Here is a 16919-nt window from a genome sequence, read left to right as displayed (position 1 = left end):
ATAAAAAGGAACCAATTTATCAGTGTCCTATCTTTATATCAAGTGCGATCGTGGGAAGACAATGCATTTAAACTGCATTTGCGGCCCCTAGAATACGTTCAGTGAAATAAGTCTTCCCTCAGTTTCTAAAACAGGAGCGCCATGGCGAAGTTCCTGAGAATTTAGTGCCAGTAAAAAGGTTTTTCCTGGAGATGTGGCACGCTTTATCACACAGGGACCCTTTGCCTTACCTCACTGTGGGCGTGTGCCGTCACCTTGTAATGGGTAGAATTATCTCCCTCTTTCTCCACATGATTCTGGTCTCTTACTCTTCTGTGTGTGTGTGTCCGTGTCTTCATTATAAGTTGAGCTATCCTTTTGAGTGTAATTGGGATAGAAGTAATCACTAAAGCGTCATTCTGCATTTGATTTATTACTGTTCTTTGCACAGAAATTATCAGAGTCGGTGACAATAAGAAGATCCATCAGATTGAACTCATTCCAAATGATCAGCTTGTTGCTGTGATCTCAGGACGAAATCGTCACGTGCGCCTTTTTCCCATGTCAGCTTTGGACGGACGAGAGACCGATTTTTACAAGCTGGCGGAGACGAAAGGGTGTCAGACCATAACTTCTGGCAAGGTGTGCCACGGAGCTCTCACGTGCCTGTGCGTGGCTATGAAAAGGCAGGTCCTCTGTTACGAACTATTTCAGAGCAAGACCCGTCACCGAAAATTTAAGGAAATCCAAGTCCCGTGTAACGTGCAGTGGATGGCGGTCTTCAGCGAACAGCTGTGCGTGGGATTCCAGTCGGGATTCCTGAGATACCCCTTGAATGGAGAAGGGGGTCCGTACAGCATGCTCCACTCAAACGACCACACGCTGTCCTTCATCACACATCAGCCGATGGACGCCATCTGTGCAGTTGAGATCTCCAGTAAGGAGTACCTGCTGTGTTTTAACAGCATCGGGATATACACGGACTGCCAGGGCCGGAGATCCAGACAGCAGGAGCTCATGTGGCCAGCGAATCCCTCCTCTTGCTGTAAGAGTCTCTTACTTTTGGCCATTTGCCCTCTGTGTCTCTTTCCTTTTCCTTCAGCCTCGTTTCCTAAATATATTCACTGTAAACACCGGCTTGTTTTTCTAAGTCCTCCTTAAGGTTTTGCCTAAGTACTAATTGTGTCGTTTGTGCAAAGTGACTCTCTGTCGTGAGTTAGACCTTAGGCCAGCAGGGCTGACCTTAACTTGTCCGGAGTTGAAGCTGATCTTTCTGTGGAATATTTTACTTAGCTGGCTTTTTAACCCATCTGGTCCCTTGAAGTACCTCTAAGCAGTTATCTTCACGGTCCCCCCAAATACAGTGCTTGTGAGCATTAACAGCTCCTAAGACTTACTCTGGAGAAGCAGTTACTAAGTGAATTATTTAAGCGCTGATGTAAAGGTATAATGCAGCATCTGTAAGAAGTGTTTCTCCGTTTTATAGTTTTGTCTAAATACACGGATATTTAAGATTGCCTGGTGCACTCTTTCAAGAACTCTGAGGACATCAGTGAATTAGTGAATGCCGTCACGTGCCATTTCAGCGGCCAAGGGCATTGCCCTCACGGAGCACAGAGTGGGGTAGGCAGGACCCCTGCAGCCGAGACACAGCAGCGGGTTGTGGTCGCCCTGTGGCGGATGCGTGGGGTTCCCCAGCCGCACGCGCAGGGGTACCTGACCCCCGATGCTTTGTCCTCAGTGGACGACACTTGAGCGTGTGTGAATGCTAAACCAGGGAACCGGGGAAAGCTCGAGTGTGCGGCGAATCCAGGAAATAGAGCGAGATCCCCGCGGAGGCCAGACAGGGTGGATCTCAGAACACGGGGTGGGGGGAGCACTGGGGTCAGGAGGCGTGAAACCTCTTCCACTGGCCCCCGTGAGGAGGGATGGTGGACGGAGACCGTCAAGCCTAGAGGTTCAGTGGGAGAAGAGTTAGGAGGCTCTTGTGCTTGTTACAGAAGAGTGAGAGAATCTAGAAAAAAAAAAGAGAAAAAAATCCTTCGAATCCTACCCACCCAGCCCTATCTATTCTTAAAAGTCTTGTTTCTTCTACACTATGTACTTGTACCTGTGGTGTCGTATGCAGAATAAAGGCTGTCTCGTAACCTAGTCGGGTAACGAGGCAAAGTATTACTTCCGTGCGGAGTCAGAGTGAGAGTATCCGGGTCGTATGGGTAGCGTGGGCGGTAATTCGATTCGTGACCCCATCTTAGGTAGATCATCTCATCCCTCTGCTCGTGTCACTGTCGATGCTGTTTCGCCGTCAGTAGCTTAACTGGTTTAGGAATCAGGTACTTAAAACGTGACGTGAGGACGTCCCTTTATAGAACTAGCATTGGACAAGGGAGCGTTTCGCCCTCGGCATAAGCCGAATGAATCCTCATGTCCTATAGCTGCCGTCTCATCCGACCCGTAGCGTCTCCACTGTTCGTTTATGATTTATATCCTGTTCCCAAATGATTGGATGCGGCTACTGCATGACCACAGTAGGATTTGGGTGGGATTCCGTTCCACGGTTATGTAGCGTAGACCTCTCGGAATGTTTTGTGTTGAAGGGTTAGACAGAGAAGTGCGGGGCGCCTGGGTGGCTCAGTCGGTGAAGCGTCCCGCTCTTAGCGTCAGCTCACATCGTGATCTCAGAGTCGTGAGATCGAGCCCCTCGTGAGAGTCTGCCCTGAGCACAGAGCCTGCTGAAGATTCTCTCCCTCTCTCGCTGCCCTCCCAGGCTTGCTTGCACGTGCATTCGTGCTCGCTCTCGCTCAGAGAGAGAGCGAGCGAGCGAGAGCAAGAGAGAAGTAATTAGCCACTGTCCCTCCTTCCCTTCTCGCAGGCTACAATGCACCGTATCTCTCCGTGTACAGTGAAAACGCAGTTGACATCTTCGATGTGAACTCCATGGAATGGATTCAGACTCTCCCGCTCAAGAAGGTAACTTAACGCCAAAAACGGGCTAGCAGACTAATGAGTGGAGTGAACCGCTGATGGGACCAGCTGGCTCCTTTTCACTACTCGAGCGCTTTCTGGCAGTTGGTAATTTGGGATTCTGCTAAGAGAAAAAAGGTAGAAGCAGAAGTTAAGCCGGTTAATTTTATGAGTAGCTCAACACCATAGTATTTTTGTCACATTCAGTGTCACCGTGTTTCGCTGCGTCATCGTGAGAGCATCGTGGTAACGAGAGGCTGGAGCGTACCCTCCACCTCACACGTGCTTCAGGATGGGGGGGGGGGGCTGTCATTCTTCCTTGTGGCTGTCGTCCACATTGTGGCGTGCAGGTGGTAATCCTGTGAGACAGACCCCACAGGCTGGAAAAGTGACTAAACTGAGAGCCCAAATGTGTGCAAATATCTCATCGTTAAAAAATAAAGGTGTTTATGCTCCTCATAGAACATGATTTTCCCTGTGGCAACAGAGAATTTTTACAAGCATGCAACAACTGTTCTGTGTGGGTGAGGAGTAAGTTTCACGTAGACGTGCATAGCTTGCATCGTCCACTGGGGGCAGGGTTTATGGGGGGGGACGAGAAAGTAGCCAAGGTCAGATTTCAAGGTCCGCCCCAATGCCTAAGGACATCAGCCGTGAAAACTCTTGGAAATACTCCCACTTCAGGGAAAGCACCCCAAATACGGCCCTCTGGTTTGCATTTGGGGGCTAATTACGTTTATTTTCCATTTTATCATGTAAATCGTATAGTATATATGAAAGAATAGGAGCTTTGTGAAGCATGATAATTATTAACAGCTCACTCAGGGCCAGAATATTACCAACATCCCTGCTTCTACCTGCGTACCCGTCCCTCATCCCACCCCCCAGCCCCTCTCCAGAGGAAATCACTATCCTGAATGTTGCCTGTATCATCCCTTTGCTTTTCTTAAAATACAGATTTTTTTTTTGGCATATTTAAATATTCCTAAACACTTGTTTGGTTTTGTATTGTTCAGTTCTGTCTGCCTTTGAGCTTTGTGAAAATGTTACACTGTGTGTTCTCTGCCTTCCTTCCTTCATGCATATTCCAGGGTCCGTCTGTGTGATTACGTGTGCCGTAAATAGTGCATCGTTTTTCACCGCTATAAAATACTGTTTTGAGTGACTAGATCAGTTCATTCCTCCATCGTCTGATTGGCAGACACGTGAATTATTTTCCAGGTTTTGCTACTGTGAACACCGATGCCTGTGTTTCTCTAAGTCACGTGTCCAGGAGTGGGATTGATGGGGCACGGGGAACACAGGGGTTCAGCTTTACAAGATAGTGTCAGATTCTTTTCCAGAGTAATTGTACCAGCTCATCCTCCCCCCAGCAGTAACCGGAGTGCCTCCTCACCCACATCTTCCCTGACCTTGCCATTCTCAGGATTCGTAGTTTTATAACCTTTATAAATGGTTACAACATGCTGTCTCACTGAAGCATTAATTTGCACATCCCCAATTAACTGTGTTGTTGAGAATCTTTTGTATGTTTATTCGTTCTTAAATTCTGTGAAATACCTATTCATGCTTTTCGCTCATTTTTCTGTTTGTTCTTCCTTATTAACTTATTGAAATTTTTTATATATTATAAATACTGGGAAAGGGATGGGGTAAATCTTTTCTATTTGTGACCTAGTTTTATGGTGCATTTTGCCAAGCATATATTTTGATAAAATAATGATGAATTATATTATTTTGCTAAAAACTTACTGTTCTAAATTTTAATGTCATCATGTTTTTTCTGTTAAGAAACTCTTTCGTAACTCAAGGTCATAAAGACATGATCTGTATTTTATTCCAAACGTTTGAAAGGTGTGCCTATTACATTAATGTCATGAACCTGTGGAGTTGGGGTGTGTGTGGTGTGAGGTGGGGACTCCGTTTCTCTGTGCCACATACATGAGCAGGTGCTCTGTCACCACTTAGTGACAGCGCCCCCCTCCCCGGTGATACAGTTTCATCCCCATCATATGTGGACATTTAGTCCCACTTCAGGTTCATAAAGTAGCTGTGTTAATATCTTCTTAGTATAATTAGTCACTAATGGCTTTAAAAAGTCAAATTTAAGATTTAAATGTATTTAGGGGTGCCTGGGTGGCTCAGTCGGTTGAGCGTCCGACTGCAACTCAGGTCATGATCTTCTGGTTTGTGAGTTCGAGCCCTGCTTGGGGCTCTGTGCTGGCAGCTCAGAGCCTGGAGCCTGCTTCGAGTTCTGTGTGTGTGTGCGTGTGCGTGTGCGTGTGTGTGTGTGTGTGTGTCTCTCTCTCAAAAATAAACATTAAAAATTTTTTTAAAAGATTTAAATGTATTTCTACTGTTTCCCCCAGAATATTCTTTCTTTAGAATGTTGTCATTATAACTTTTTGTTAAAATTACATCATTTTATATGCCTTCCCCATCAGAATTAATGTTGATTTTCTGAGAGCGTTATATTCTGAAGGGGATGGATAAATGGAAGGTCTTAATAGGGTGTGCTTTACAAATAGGCCTAAAGTTTTATGGTTCCACTTGCGGGTTTTACTGAAATGCTAATTTTATTTTTTTATTCTTATCTTAGGTTCGACCCTTAAACAGTGAAGGATCATTAAACCTTTTAGGGTTGGAGACAATTAGATTAATATATTTCAAAAATAAGATGGCAGGTAAGAAAATATAACGTTAATACGATAGCTTCAAAGGAAATACTCTCTCTGAGCTGACTGCCCGGAGATAATAAGTGGCAGAGGCCACATTTAAACCCAGGTTCCTCTTACTCCGAAGTCTGTGACCTTGGCTACTATCATGGTCTCAATATATTCAGTTAAATGTCTGGATAGAAAGTCATTCTGTCTAATCTAGCTATGTACACAAAATACTTGTTGCTGACGTACCTGATTTCTCTGGGGAGTCCTGAATTAAGTGCAGAAAGTATGCCTGAAAGCAGCATTTGCTGTACTAGTAATGCTGTAAAACCTAACCCAAGTCTATGGCACTGCAATTGTGAAAACTCATGCAGAACTCTGACTGGGGACTTCAGGAGTACATCATCTGCCAGGGCACCCGGGGCCTAGAACTTGGCGAGTGCCCGTGGCCGCACGGGCAGGGCCGCCAGAGTCCAGAGGGGGCACGGGAGCCAGAGGGCGCGGGCGGTGTCCACAGTCACGTGGAGGTCGCTCGGCCCTGGAGGGCCCTTGGCTGACAGACTGGTGGTTGTAGCAGAGGTCCTGCCTGGGGACATTCCACCACGACAGGAGAGAGGAGATTCGGATTTTAGAAATGATTGCCACTCAGCGATGGCTTCGCCACGAAGCTTCTGCACTTGAGCTGTAAGCCTCTCCACCTCCAGGGCCTGTACTTCATTTGTGTCTGTTTCTTAGAGGAAGTCACAACATTCACGTAGGGTCGGCTGCACCTGTTCTCACCGTGTGTGGCCGTGATGATCACAGAACGTGTCCGTTTCCCAGTCCACGTCTGTAGGATAAAGCCTCTTTCCACTCGTGTTTCCGCATCTTTCCACTCCTCCTCCTGCCCTAGGCTGGACGCGGGGCGGGCTTGGAGAGGGAAAGCCTGGCAGGATTTCAGTACAGGTGTCTTGTCCTTGGGAAGGGGAGGGAGGGGCCCTCGCCTTTTCTCTGGCTGCCTCTGGCCTTCCTCTCTCAGGGCTCAGTGTTGCTGCAGTCCTCCTTCTGGCTGTCCCACGTCCCCCACGGCCACCGGGACCCAGACGTACCCCGGCCGCACGATTCTCACATTCCAAAATCGTGTTTCACACATAGTTAGGAAAGCAAGCTGATGAAGCTGCATTATCAGGATATGAGAAAAATACTGCTTTTCTGCTAACCCGCGGCCTTGGCTTGCCTTTCCCTCTCTTCAGCTTTGTGGGTGTTAAAAATTCTCCAGGTTGGCTTTTCTCCTGTTCCTTAGAGAATGGCGTCCCTCGTGTTGTGTGAACACAGCTGTCTCTCTTATTCCTAGAGCGTGTTCACAAATTTCAGCATGTCCGGGGAGCCCTTGGCGGACGGTCGTTTACTTCTAGGTTATGAACGCTGAAACCGGATGCCAGGTGCATACGATTAAGTATCCTGGCCCCACCAAGATCAGAGGGGTAGAAACAGCAACAGAGTCTTGCCTTTAATAAAGGAAGCTGGTGGGAGCCCAGGTTTTTGTCCTTACCCACATCTAGCAGACTGGATGTTACAAAAGGAAATGTTTTATTATGTAAAAAGAATTTTAACGATCATTTATGTGAATACTTTACCATTTATGCCTGATGATTGTGTAGCGTAATGGGAGTTTTTTTTTTTTTAACACCCTAAGCCATTGGAACCAGTACCTGGAAGGTGAGAGAAGACAGGATAGAGAGATGGGGGGGTGGGGAGGGCACAAGGCGACAGGACCCCCAGGCAACTGCATTTTCCTTTTCTTCTGCTAGGATTGTGCCACTGTATGTTTGTAATCAGATAGGAAGTGAAAATATACTTTGTAAGCTAGGTTTCATCTTGGCGTATCCCTGTGTACATGTGTCCCGTTTGAATTATTACTTACCGTATCATCATTTAAAAATGCAAATTGCGTACATTGGACAACTGATTCCCGTTTGTGCTGTCTTGGAGATTAACGGATAAAAAGCATTTTAGCGCTTCAAAGAACGCCACCGGTCTTTGTCTTCTTTTAACAGAAGGGGATGAGCTGGTGGTTCCCGAAACATCAGATAACAGTCGGAAGCAGATGGTTAGAAATATTAACAATAAGCGACGCTATTCCTTCCGGGTCCCAGAGGACGAGAGGTTGCAGCAGAGGAGGTAGGGGGGCGAGCGGGGTCGTGCCCGTCGTCGGGGCCTCTGCGGGGCTGGTGGGTGACGGAGCGTTAGTGATTTGGAAGGAAGATGGGGTCTCTGAAAATCTGTCATCCCTCTGTGGTGTCACACACCACAGTGACGAGCGTGCTTCTCGGTGTGACTTTGATTAACACTCTCCAAATGTACGCGCTGGATTGAAGCACGTTTGCGCTCGTTTCTCCGTGTGCGTGAAATACTTGCGGTTTTTAGAATGTGAGCCTTTGCTCAACGTAAAACAGATCCTAACTGCATGTAGCACATGGGCACAGGCCTGAGAACTTCAGATTAACCATTCTCTTCGAGAGTAAACAGCCAGTGGGCTGGTAATATTTCCAGTTACGGGTAAAAACATCTCTAAAGTGTTATCAGTGATTTTAAAAGGCCTGCAGAAAATGGCCAGGACTGTCTGTAAAATAGAGCTTTGGCATGTGAGTACTGAGAGAACCCTCTCTATTTTCCCACCAAAAAGCATAAGATCTTGTGTTTAAAAGAAAAGCTTCTAAGTTTCAACTGAGTGTATCTTATTGTTAATTCTGTCCTGGCTAAACTTGATTTCACAGTTTTATTTTTGTGAATAAAGGATGCCTCATTGTTTTCTAAAGTTAATGAGATCGAGCCCAGAAAAAGTGTCTAAACGGGTGTTTTATCTTACAGAGAGATGCTGCGAGATCCAGAAATGAGAAATAAATTAATTTCTAACCCAACTAATTTTAACCACATAGCACACATGGGCCCAGGAGATGGGATACAGATCCTAAAAGACCTGCCCATGGTAAGAGAAATGGGAGGGCAGACGGGAGCGGGGTTACCAGTGGGGCAGAGGGGGAGAAGACGCGGACACGTGCGTGCCCGCACACGTACGTAGGCTTAACGGGATACGCAAACGTGACGATGAGAGGCTGTGTCCCCGTAGCACTCTGGGCACATGACGCTCGGGAGAAAAACACCGCGGCTGGGCATCTGTGGAGAACCAGACAGATCCGGTTCTTAGCTGCACACCCCGTAAACTCGCCCCGCATCCAGTTGCTGGTGGAGCACACTGCCGGGTCGGGAGAGGATCTGCACCGGGATCCGGAGCTCGCTCACCAAATGCTGACGTTTCACTCAGCTTCGGCAGTTCCGTACAGATATTCGGCCTTTCCCACCTGCACAGAACCCCGTCGGCCCGGTCGTTAACGGTCACACCTGTTGCCTGGTTGGGCAACCAGATCTCTTTCCTTTCCCCGATTACACACGTGTCGCCTGGCCTGTCTTCCACACAAAAGTACAACATAGGCAGACTGGTTTGTCACGTGAAGATTGGATTCTTGGACCTATTAGGTTGAAATTAAGAATACTAGTGGAGTTAGGAATTTTCCAGGCTCTGTGCATACTTAGCATTTTGGTATCACGGTACCTGAGCAAACTATTAAAACTTCATACGGCCCTTCTGATCACTGGTGGTGGCGTTCAGACTGTGAATCTGGACCCAGGCTCTCTCTGAGGGAGTCTGTCCTCTCGCCACGTTGCCAGCTCTGCTGTGACAGGAGACACGAATATCTTATCACCGACAGGAAAAAATGCTAGGTGATCTAGTTTAATGTGCCATCAAGCATTCCTTAAGGTGAAGGAGTTTCAGGGGTTCACAAAGTTCCCAAAATATTCCTCTGCTTCGTAGCCTTCCTCCATCAGGTGAAAAACCAGTTTGCTAATGTTCTAGAAGTTTTTCAGGCCTTCCTACACAGGAGGACTTGGCCATCACACCCCCCGAATAAGCACGTGGAATCGAAATAGCAGATTTCAAACACTCTAAGAACTCTCTGTCAGCGCATCATCTCCCATTACCCCCTCAGCACTTCAAGTAAAAGAAATCTCTCTTCATTTTTTTGTTCGAAATAGGGGCTGGTGGTAATGACTGAGCAAAACCAGTTCCGATAGCGTTTCTGGGAGATTCTTCCCCGCACCTGACTCCATGACGCGTGGCCTTCTGTGCTGGTCACGTATTCCCATCAGACCTCTTCATTTTAGCGTTTGTCGTCACTGATTGTGTTAACCCGTGACTGCCTCGTGGGCTCTTTTTGTCACGGACACAGGTGCCTCTTTGTCCTACAGTGCGGTCCAGTTTTTAATGTGTGTTCCGTTCCTTTCTTGCCATGTAAGCACCTTGTGTTTCCAGGACGAAAAATTGGTGCAAATTTTTGAAACCTGTGTCTTAGCCTTATTTTATTTCCACCTGACTTTCTTTTACTAGCCAGGGACATACAAGCTGGGGCTGTTGTAGACGTCCATTTCATCACCCAGCCAGTAGTTTTAATACACTGTCCCCCAGACCTGGGTTTGTCTTGGGGTAGACATTGGGAAAGAACGCAGTAGTGTGCAGGTCTGAAAAAAATTAACGATGATACGTGTACCCGTGTATACACATAAATGCTTGTTGAAAAGCTCGTGATATTTTAATATGTTCTCAGGTTTTATGTCCTTTCCACTGAGATGGAATTATCTGTATTTAATGAACTATTTCCAAAACTTAAGATGAATTAAATTCATCAACCGTAACCGTGCAAGAACTTCGGGCACCAAAGCCACCTGCCATCCGAGCCAAGAGCAGCGTGCACCCTGGACATTTTTCTGTTTTCACTTCTCATATCAGTACTGCTTTCCTGGGAAATACGAGCTTAGAGAGTTTATTGGAGATCTTTAGAAACTTAGTTCTGTTTCCTTTGTACCAAAATTGATACCGATATAGGGTTGTTTGCCTCCTGAATGTGGGAGAGAGTGTGAGGAGGAGGGAGTCTTTTCTCTCCTGAATCGGATGTGAGCCCTTTATGCACATCTAGCACGCCGAGAGGAGAAGTGGCACAGATGACTTAGAAATACGGGCTGCTCCTTGTCATTTCCTTCCGTCATCGTGGGGTGCCGCCAGTAAAGGGCAGGGATTTCTCCCGGTGAACACAAGAATAATATTCTACCTCCGGAAGATTTATTTTTGGCACATGACCTTTCTTCTGGTTCAGTGACCCCCAAGAGCTCTATTGAGTAGTTATTACATTTACATCAATAGGGTTTTTTTTTTTTTCCTTTTTGGAAATAACTTTAGAAAGTGCTGGTTCACTCACATCTCTAAATTTAAAACAATGTCTCATAGAGGAGCTCTTTTTTAAGTCTCCATAATCTGTCAGATTTTGTTTAACAAAGCAAGTTCATCCCGGTTCGGGGGCCTTCTCCCCGCAGTGGTCTGTCCGCCCACCGGCCCCTGGACCACATGGCCTCAGAAAAAGTGGCCGGGTGCTGAGTGACCGGTCCCACCATCACTCAGAAGCCATTCAACCGGATATGCTAGCGCCTTCGGTTAGAAAAGCTTTTTCTCTATCTTTGCTATTACAGTATTTTATGTTTTTATTAATATGCCGGCCCAGACATGGACGGGATTTTTCCCTTGTTAAAAACAAACCTGACTTTTTGGGTGTCTAAGTGGAGCCAGGTTTGGGCTTCTGGGAGTCACCACCGCTAATGAGGGTCACTGAAACAAGACCGGGGAAAGCAAACACACGTGCAAGTCTGTAAATTCCAGGGAATGGTGTTAGGTTTCTAAAGAAAACAGGCTAGCGGTTCTGATGAGAGGCTGCCTGTGGGTTCGCTCACCTTGAGCCATTTCTCGCTCTTTCTGTCCTTACTGATGGTGTGTTTTTGCCAGGTTTTGATTCTATCACATAAGAAAACACTGAACTGAACTCTGAAAGTCCGGTTTCGGTGCACTTGCTGCCGGTAATAAAGGAGAATAATTGTACAAGGTGAACGTTCCAGGAACTGGCAGGAGGATTACAAAGTGTAACTTTCTAAGGCCTGAGAGTATTTCCTTAAGGACTCAGTTCTGATGTGAGCGATGTCGATGCCGTGCCTTCCGCATGCGTGCTGTCTGAAATGTCACGTGGAACCAGTGAATCCATTTTCATTACCGTGTTACTTTTTTTCTTCTTCCTGTTGTTTTGATAGCCAGGCCTCCCTTATCCGCCCTCGCTTCACTCCGGCCTCATCTCCTCTCCGATCAACTTTGAGCACATCTATCACATGACTGTTAATTCCGCTGAAAAATTTCTCTCTCCTGATTCCATAAACCCTGAGTATTCCCCGTCTCTACGCTCTGCCCCCGGTACACCCAGCTTTATGACTCTGAGGGTATGGACGGCCGAGTCAGGTGTTAACTACCACTAACCGTGTGCGGACCTCCTGTTCCCAGCTTGATAAGTAACCCGCGGAGGGCGCTTCCTTTTGTGAATGTTCTTCCTGCTTCTCTCCTGCCAGACCTCTCCCCCTCCCCCTGCTCTTCCTCCTCCTCCTCCTCCTCCTCCTCCTCCTCCAGTTCTATTTTGTTTCTTCTTTTGAGGAGAAGCATGAAGCCTGGGGAGGATTTCACTTTTATTCTTTAAACAGTATTGGAGGGGTTTTTTGGGGTTTATGTTTAATAGATGTTCCCATCATGATGTCCCTTTACAGATGCCATCGTTAGAAATAGTCCCCGTGTGGGTCTTTATTCTGTTAAACTAAAAAAGGAGTCCCACAACTTCTGAATTTTTTTTATAGCACATTACCCTAAATCTGGTTCAATTCAGAGAAAATTCTTTCGATTTAGTGAGGTTAATTAAGGTCTGTGGTAGGACCAAGCCACAGGCCTCTTATCTACAATAAACCCCGTTTTGAAAAAGCTTAAAAATGTCCCAAGTAAAAATTATAATAGTATGAACGAGTAACGGTAAAAATTCCAAAAAGAAGGTGATCTTACTAGGCTTTTAGATACTGATACACCTTTAATTCCAACCAAGATCCAAGGTACGACAGCTAAATCAAAGAAAAAAAACACAAAGTGTGCAGCATCTATCTGAAAGGAGTGCGGCCCCTGCTGGCGGCCCCTTGGATCCGGCCCCTTGGATGCCGCCTGGCATCTCTGTAGCCGGTGGCCGTTAGCACAGCTTTTCCATACCTTCCATCAAGAAATACACGCTTAAAAAAAAAAAAGAAAGAAAGAAATACACGCTTGTGCTAACTTCACAGTAACGTTTTCTCAAGTTAATTTTACAAATACGATATTCGGGTTCTGTCATGCAAACCCTTGTCCCACAGTGCCCTCTGACTCAGAGAAACAGTCACATCCATTTTTTATTTGCATAGAAAACCGTAGGGTGAGAAGTTTCTTTCTGTATTTTTGTTTGCATTGTACAGTTACTCTGAATTATAATGTTTGAAATGTCACTGTCATTAAGCTATAATGTCATGTAAATACCTTATTTGACAAACTAGAAGATGAAATGTGATTAAAAAACATCAGCCTTGGGTTGCTTGTCAGCAGTCCGCAGGGAGTGGATTCCAGAAGAATGTTGCACAAACTGACGGGCCAAGAATTTTTCGTACGAAAGATGACAGAAACGTTGTTTAGGTCAGTCCTCCGCAAGTAGAAACACTGTTGTCGGTGAAAGTCTTCCCTAATCCAAAGAGTATTTGCACATGAAAAAAGACCAGTAGCTTAGGTCTCCATCCTAGAATGAAAGTGAACTTGAAATGACTGAACGATAAGCTTTTTTTGTGGGATTGTATTTTTTTTCTCACAAAACGTGTCTTCCTTGTGTCAGTCTTTTGTGACTTCAACATTCGGTGTGACTGCACAACCGGTATGTTTTCCAGGCTTGATTTTTGCCACTTATTCCAGGCTAGGCCTGTTCCGTAGGAAAGGACGGCCCCAAGGTATCTTGAGGTTTCTAGCAGAAGCAGTAAACACGTAAAGGTTGAAACTGATTCTCCCACCTCTCGGTCCTTCCTTTGCTGCCTCGTGTGCACGTCACTGGCGTCTAGAGGTTTGCTTCTGTGTGCGCGAATGTTAAAACGCTGGCCCTGCTTCCGCTGGGTTTTATTTTCTTAGAGAAAAAAAGGTAAAGCGTTTGCTTCGAACAGATAACACACTAAGAATTAAATGGACTTTGCAGATTGGGTACGCGAACCAAAATGGCGGCGGTTGAGTCTGGGGCCGGCCAGCCGACCGACTTCCAGCGTGTGTGGCTCCGTGACTCGAAGCTCCTCACGCCACATCAGCGTGTCGCCCGATTGCTGAGACTTGCGCCCGGCGTCAGTGGTTTTGACGTTAACCTTCCCTCAGGGGCTAGCCCCGACACCTCTCCAGTTTTCAAACGTCCGGGTCCCTCGAGGCGGCCAAGGGCTCTCGGTGCTCGGCCGAGTTCAGACGGCCCGCCCCTCACGCCACCTCTCTGGCCGCGTATGACTTTTCAGAGCACCCGTTGGCCCACTTTAATACCTGGGACACCAAAATCATTCCATAAGTTGATGGAGAACCTTGTAAACCGGTGTCCCCGAGTCAGAGCACTTCGCCCCGGCTGCGATGGTTTCAGGCGTGCTGCCCGTGACTCCTGGCCCCGCTCTGTCAGCACGCCGGGGCGTGGGGATGTGCCCGTCCCCTACCACGCGGGAAAGCACTTACTTGAGAAAAACGTACCCTTGAGCGACCTGGCTCCGCGTGGGCTCGCTCCATTCAGCTAGTGCAGTCCCGCCAATCAAAGTCGCCGACGTAGCAAAACCTCCGTTTCGGGCGTCTGCAAATGTCCATATAATTCTGCACCGCACTGTCACTTCTAACCATGTAACTTCTACTTACTGTTCTCACAACAAAAAGAATTCTTATTTGCCGATAACCGTTTCCATAAGTACAAGGACGAGCACTTACCCTCGATTGGGGGGAGGTCGGCTTCCATTAGGGGTTAGTACTTCTGTGGGCAGGAGGGATCATAGAATCGGGTCCTTGTTCTGTGTCACCCCAGGTCAAGATCGTTTATTTGTTACAGTTAGAGTGAAAATTAGACGTCTCCGCAGAAAATCACTCTCTCTCCAGCTGAAGAATTTTTCTTTCTGTTTTGTTTTCAGAACCCTCGGCCTCAGGAGAGTCGGACCGTGTTCAGTGGCTCGGTCAGTATTCCGTCTATCACCAAATCCCGCCCTGAACCCGGTCGCTCCATGAGCGCCAGCAGCGGCCTGTCAGCAAGTAAGTGCTGCCCGGGAAGCCCCGGGCCCCCCCCTGCTCTTCCCTCTCCCACGGTGCACGCACCCCTGCCTCAGGCCTGCTGGGTGGGTCTCGTTAGCACAGGGGCACCTGTTAGGAGAACGATCATGGGGTCCTTTGTGAGCCCACAGCGCATCCGGGAGACCGGCAGACACATAACAGTACCAGTTGCGGTGACGGGTGCTCCGAAGGAAGTGAACAGGACCCCCCTCAGAGAGTGACCAGGGGGAGCCCAAGGTCACGGCCTTCCCTAGGGGTGGGGCCGCATCCGAGTCCTGTTTGACTGAGAGAAGGCCAGGGTGGCCACCTGTTGGCGGTCGGAGAGTGACCCAAAAACTGAAGCACAGGAGGTAGGCAAGGTCAGATCAGGGACTTGCAGAGCAAGCTAGGACGTTGTCTTACTAGAAACCAAGGACCTTTACCTAGTTTACATTCTTAAGAAGGTCCGTCCACCTGCCAGAGGGAGCAGGCAGGGCCACAGGCAGGGGTGCAGGCACGATCCTGGGGGGCTCTCGGCGCTGCCTGGGGCTCACAGGGGAGAGGAGGAGACCGTTCGGGGACTTGGTTGTGGGAGGTGAGGGGGGAGAGCCACAGGGGTGCCCGGGTTCCAGAGGGACTGGCAACACATTAGAAAGGAGACCTGGGTCTGTCTCAAAGAGCAGCGTCACAGAAGCAGGCCGACGCTCGTCATGCATCCGGCGAACGGCGCGGGGGCACCGTCCTCTGTGACCTGCTTCCAGGTGGCACTGTCTTCATCGTCAGCCTCTCTCTGCCCTGAGCTGCCGTGTGTCCTTCCCGGCGCTTCCGCGGGAACCCAGAGTTCTGTGGGGGTCGGGGCGGCATGTCAGTTGCAGGGGTGCTGAGTGCCACCTCCTTGGAAGGCGCCATGTGACCGCCTGTGACCATGACATGTCCCACCGAATTCGCGGGGACCTTCGCGAGTTCCTGGGTCACAAGTGGTCTGCTTGTCTGTCGCTTTCCCAGAAGTAGCACGGGTGGCTGGTGTGGTGGAGGGCGGAGGGGAGGTGGATCGCACTGGGTTCGGCTTCACTTGGGACACGTGTCTGTGGCCTCACCTGCTGGAACGGTAGCTACATGGGTGGCAGTCGCCACGGCGGGCGGAATGTCCCCTCGTTCTCCAGCTCCCGCCGTGGGCGGCTGCGGCCTTGGGGCCCTGACCGTGCGAGGACTGAAGCAAGGATCGTGGGTTTTCTCCTTTCCGAGGGCCCGGTGCGGGGCCCCTGGGCAGCGGTGGCCCCCTGAGTGGCCGGAGGCCCACGTCCCTCACCACGCGGGCCTGTGTCCTCACCCAGAGCAGGTGGCCACAGAGGCAGACGGAGGCGTCAGCCTTTCTATAACCTCCTCTCCGAGGGGACTCGCCGGCCCTGGTCCCCGTGCAGCACTCAGACCCAGCTGGGGCGGGGGAGGGGACCCTCGGGTGGGGCTTTCCCCCCTTTGTCCCTGTGTCCTGAGACACTCACGGGCCCATGTGTGGCCCTGACCACAGTGAAAACTCCGGCCAGCTGGAAGGGTGACGACCACGTTACTGTCTTGTTACCAGTGGAGGTGAGGTAGCGAATTTCCCTGACAACCAGCTGTGAATCACCAAGATTTGACATGCGAACGGTGTCACAATGTTGGTATTTTAGTCCATGATCCTTCTCCAGACCCTGGGAACCAGAAGTTGTTTCTGCTTTCAGAATCCAGATTCTTTTCAGCACGTTTACATTTTGGAAAGGAATCGATGGTATAACGTGTTACATTCCCAGCAAGATCGGGGCGGCACCCACAGATAGATCAGCATTTATACCGCCCGATCCGTGGCTGGTCGCACCGGAAATACGTGGATAAACGTAGTTGTGTAAAATGAGCTCTGTCGTCAGCCTCCGGGTGGCTCCGATCAGGTTCGCCACCCTGTGTGTTTCCATCGGCCTTAGGAGACCGTCGCTCCCGGGCTCCTGTGGAATGGGCAGCTAGAGATGGCACCTGGGAGGCGCAGACGCCGGGAGCCCGGCCGGCCACCGCCTCAGGGGCACTGCGGGAGGGGCCTCTGTCCCCGCCGACAGCGTGCGGACCAG

The 16919-nt window shown here is 48.7% G+C and overlaps 1 protein-coding gene across 4 annotated transcripts in view; it reads left to right on the top strand.

Annotated features, from left to right (window-relative positions):
• CDC42BPA (CDC42 binding protein kinase alpha) overlaps window positions 1-16919 on the top strand; it is a 322688-nt gene that overhangs the window by 299069 nt on the left and 6700 nt on the right. For 3 of the 4 annotated variants that reach the window (XM_049635114.1, XM_049635113.1, XM_049635116.1), the window contains 6 exons: window positions 431-1024; window positions 2852-2949; window positions 5543-5627; window positions 7643-7766; window positions 8457-8574; window positions 14706-14823. In XM_049635114.1, the coding sequence (XP_049491071.1) occupies window positions 431-1024; window positions 2852-2949; window positions 5543-5627; window positions 7643-7766; window positions 8457-8574; window positions 14706-14823 (1137 nt within the window). Of the gene's footprint in view, window positions 1-430; window positions 1025-2851; window positions 2950-5542; window positions 5628-7642; window positions 7767-8456; window positions 8575-11774; window positions 11958-14705; window positions 14824-16919 lie in introns of all 4 variants that reach the window. The other variant, XM_049635115.1, reaches the window with a different exon arrangement.

The sequence above is a fragment of the Panthera uncia genome, chromosome F1 (genome assembly GCF_023721935.1).
Source record: "Panthera uncia isolate 11264 chromosome F1, Puncia_PCG_1.0, whole genome shotgun sequence".
In the NCBI taxonomy this organism is placed as follows: Eukaryota; Metazoa; Chordata; class Mammalia; order Carnivora; family Felidae; genus Panthera; species Panthera uncia.
The sequence above is the reverse complement of the archived record's forward strand: the minus strand, read 5'-3'. Positions and strand labels throughout refer to the sequence as shown.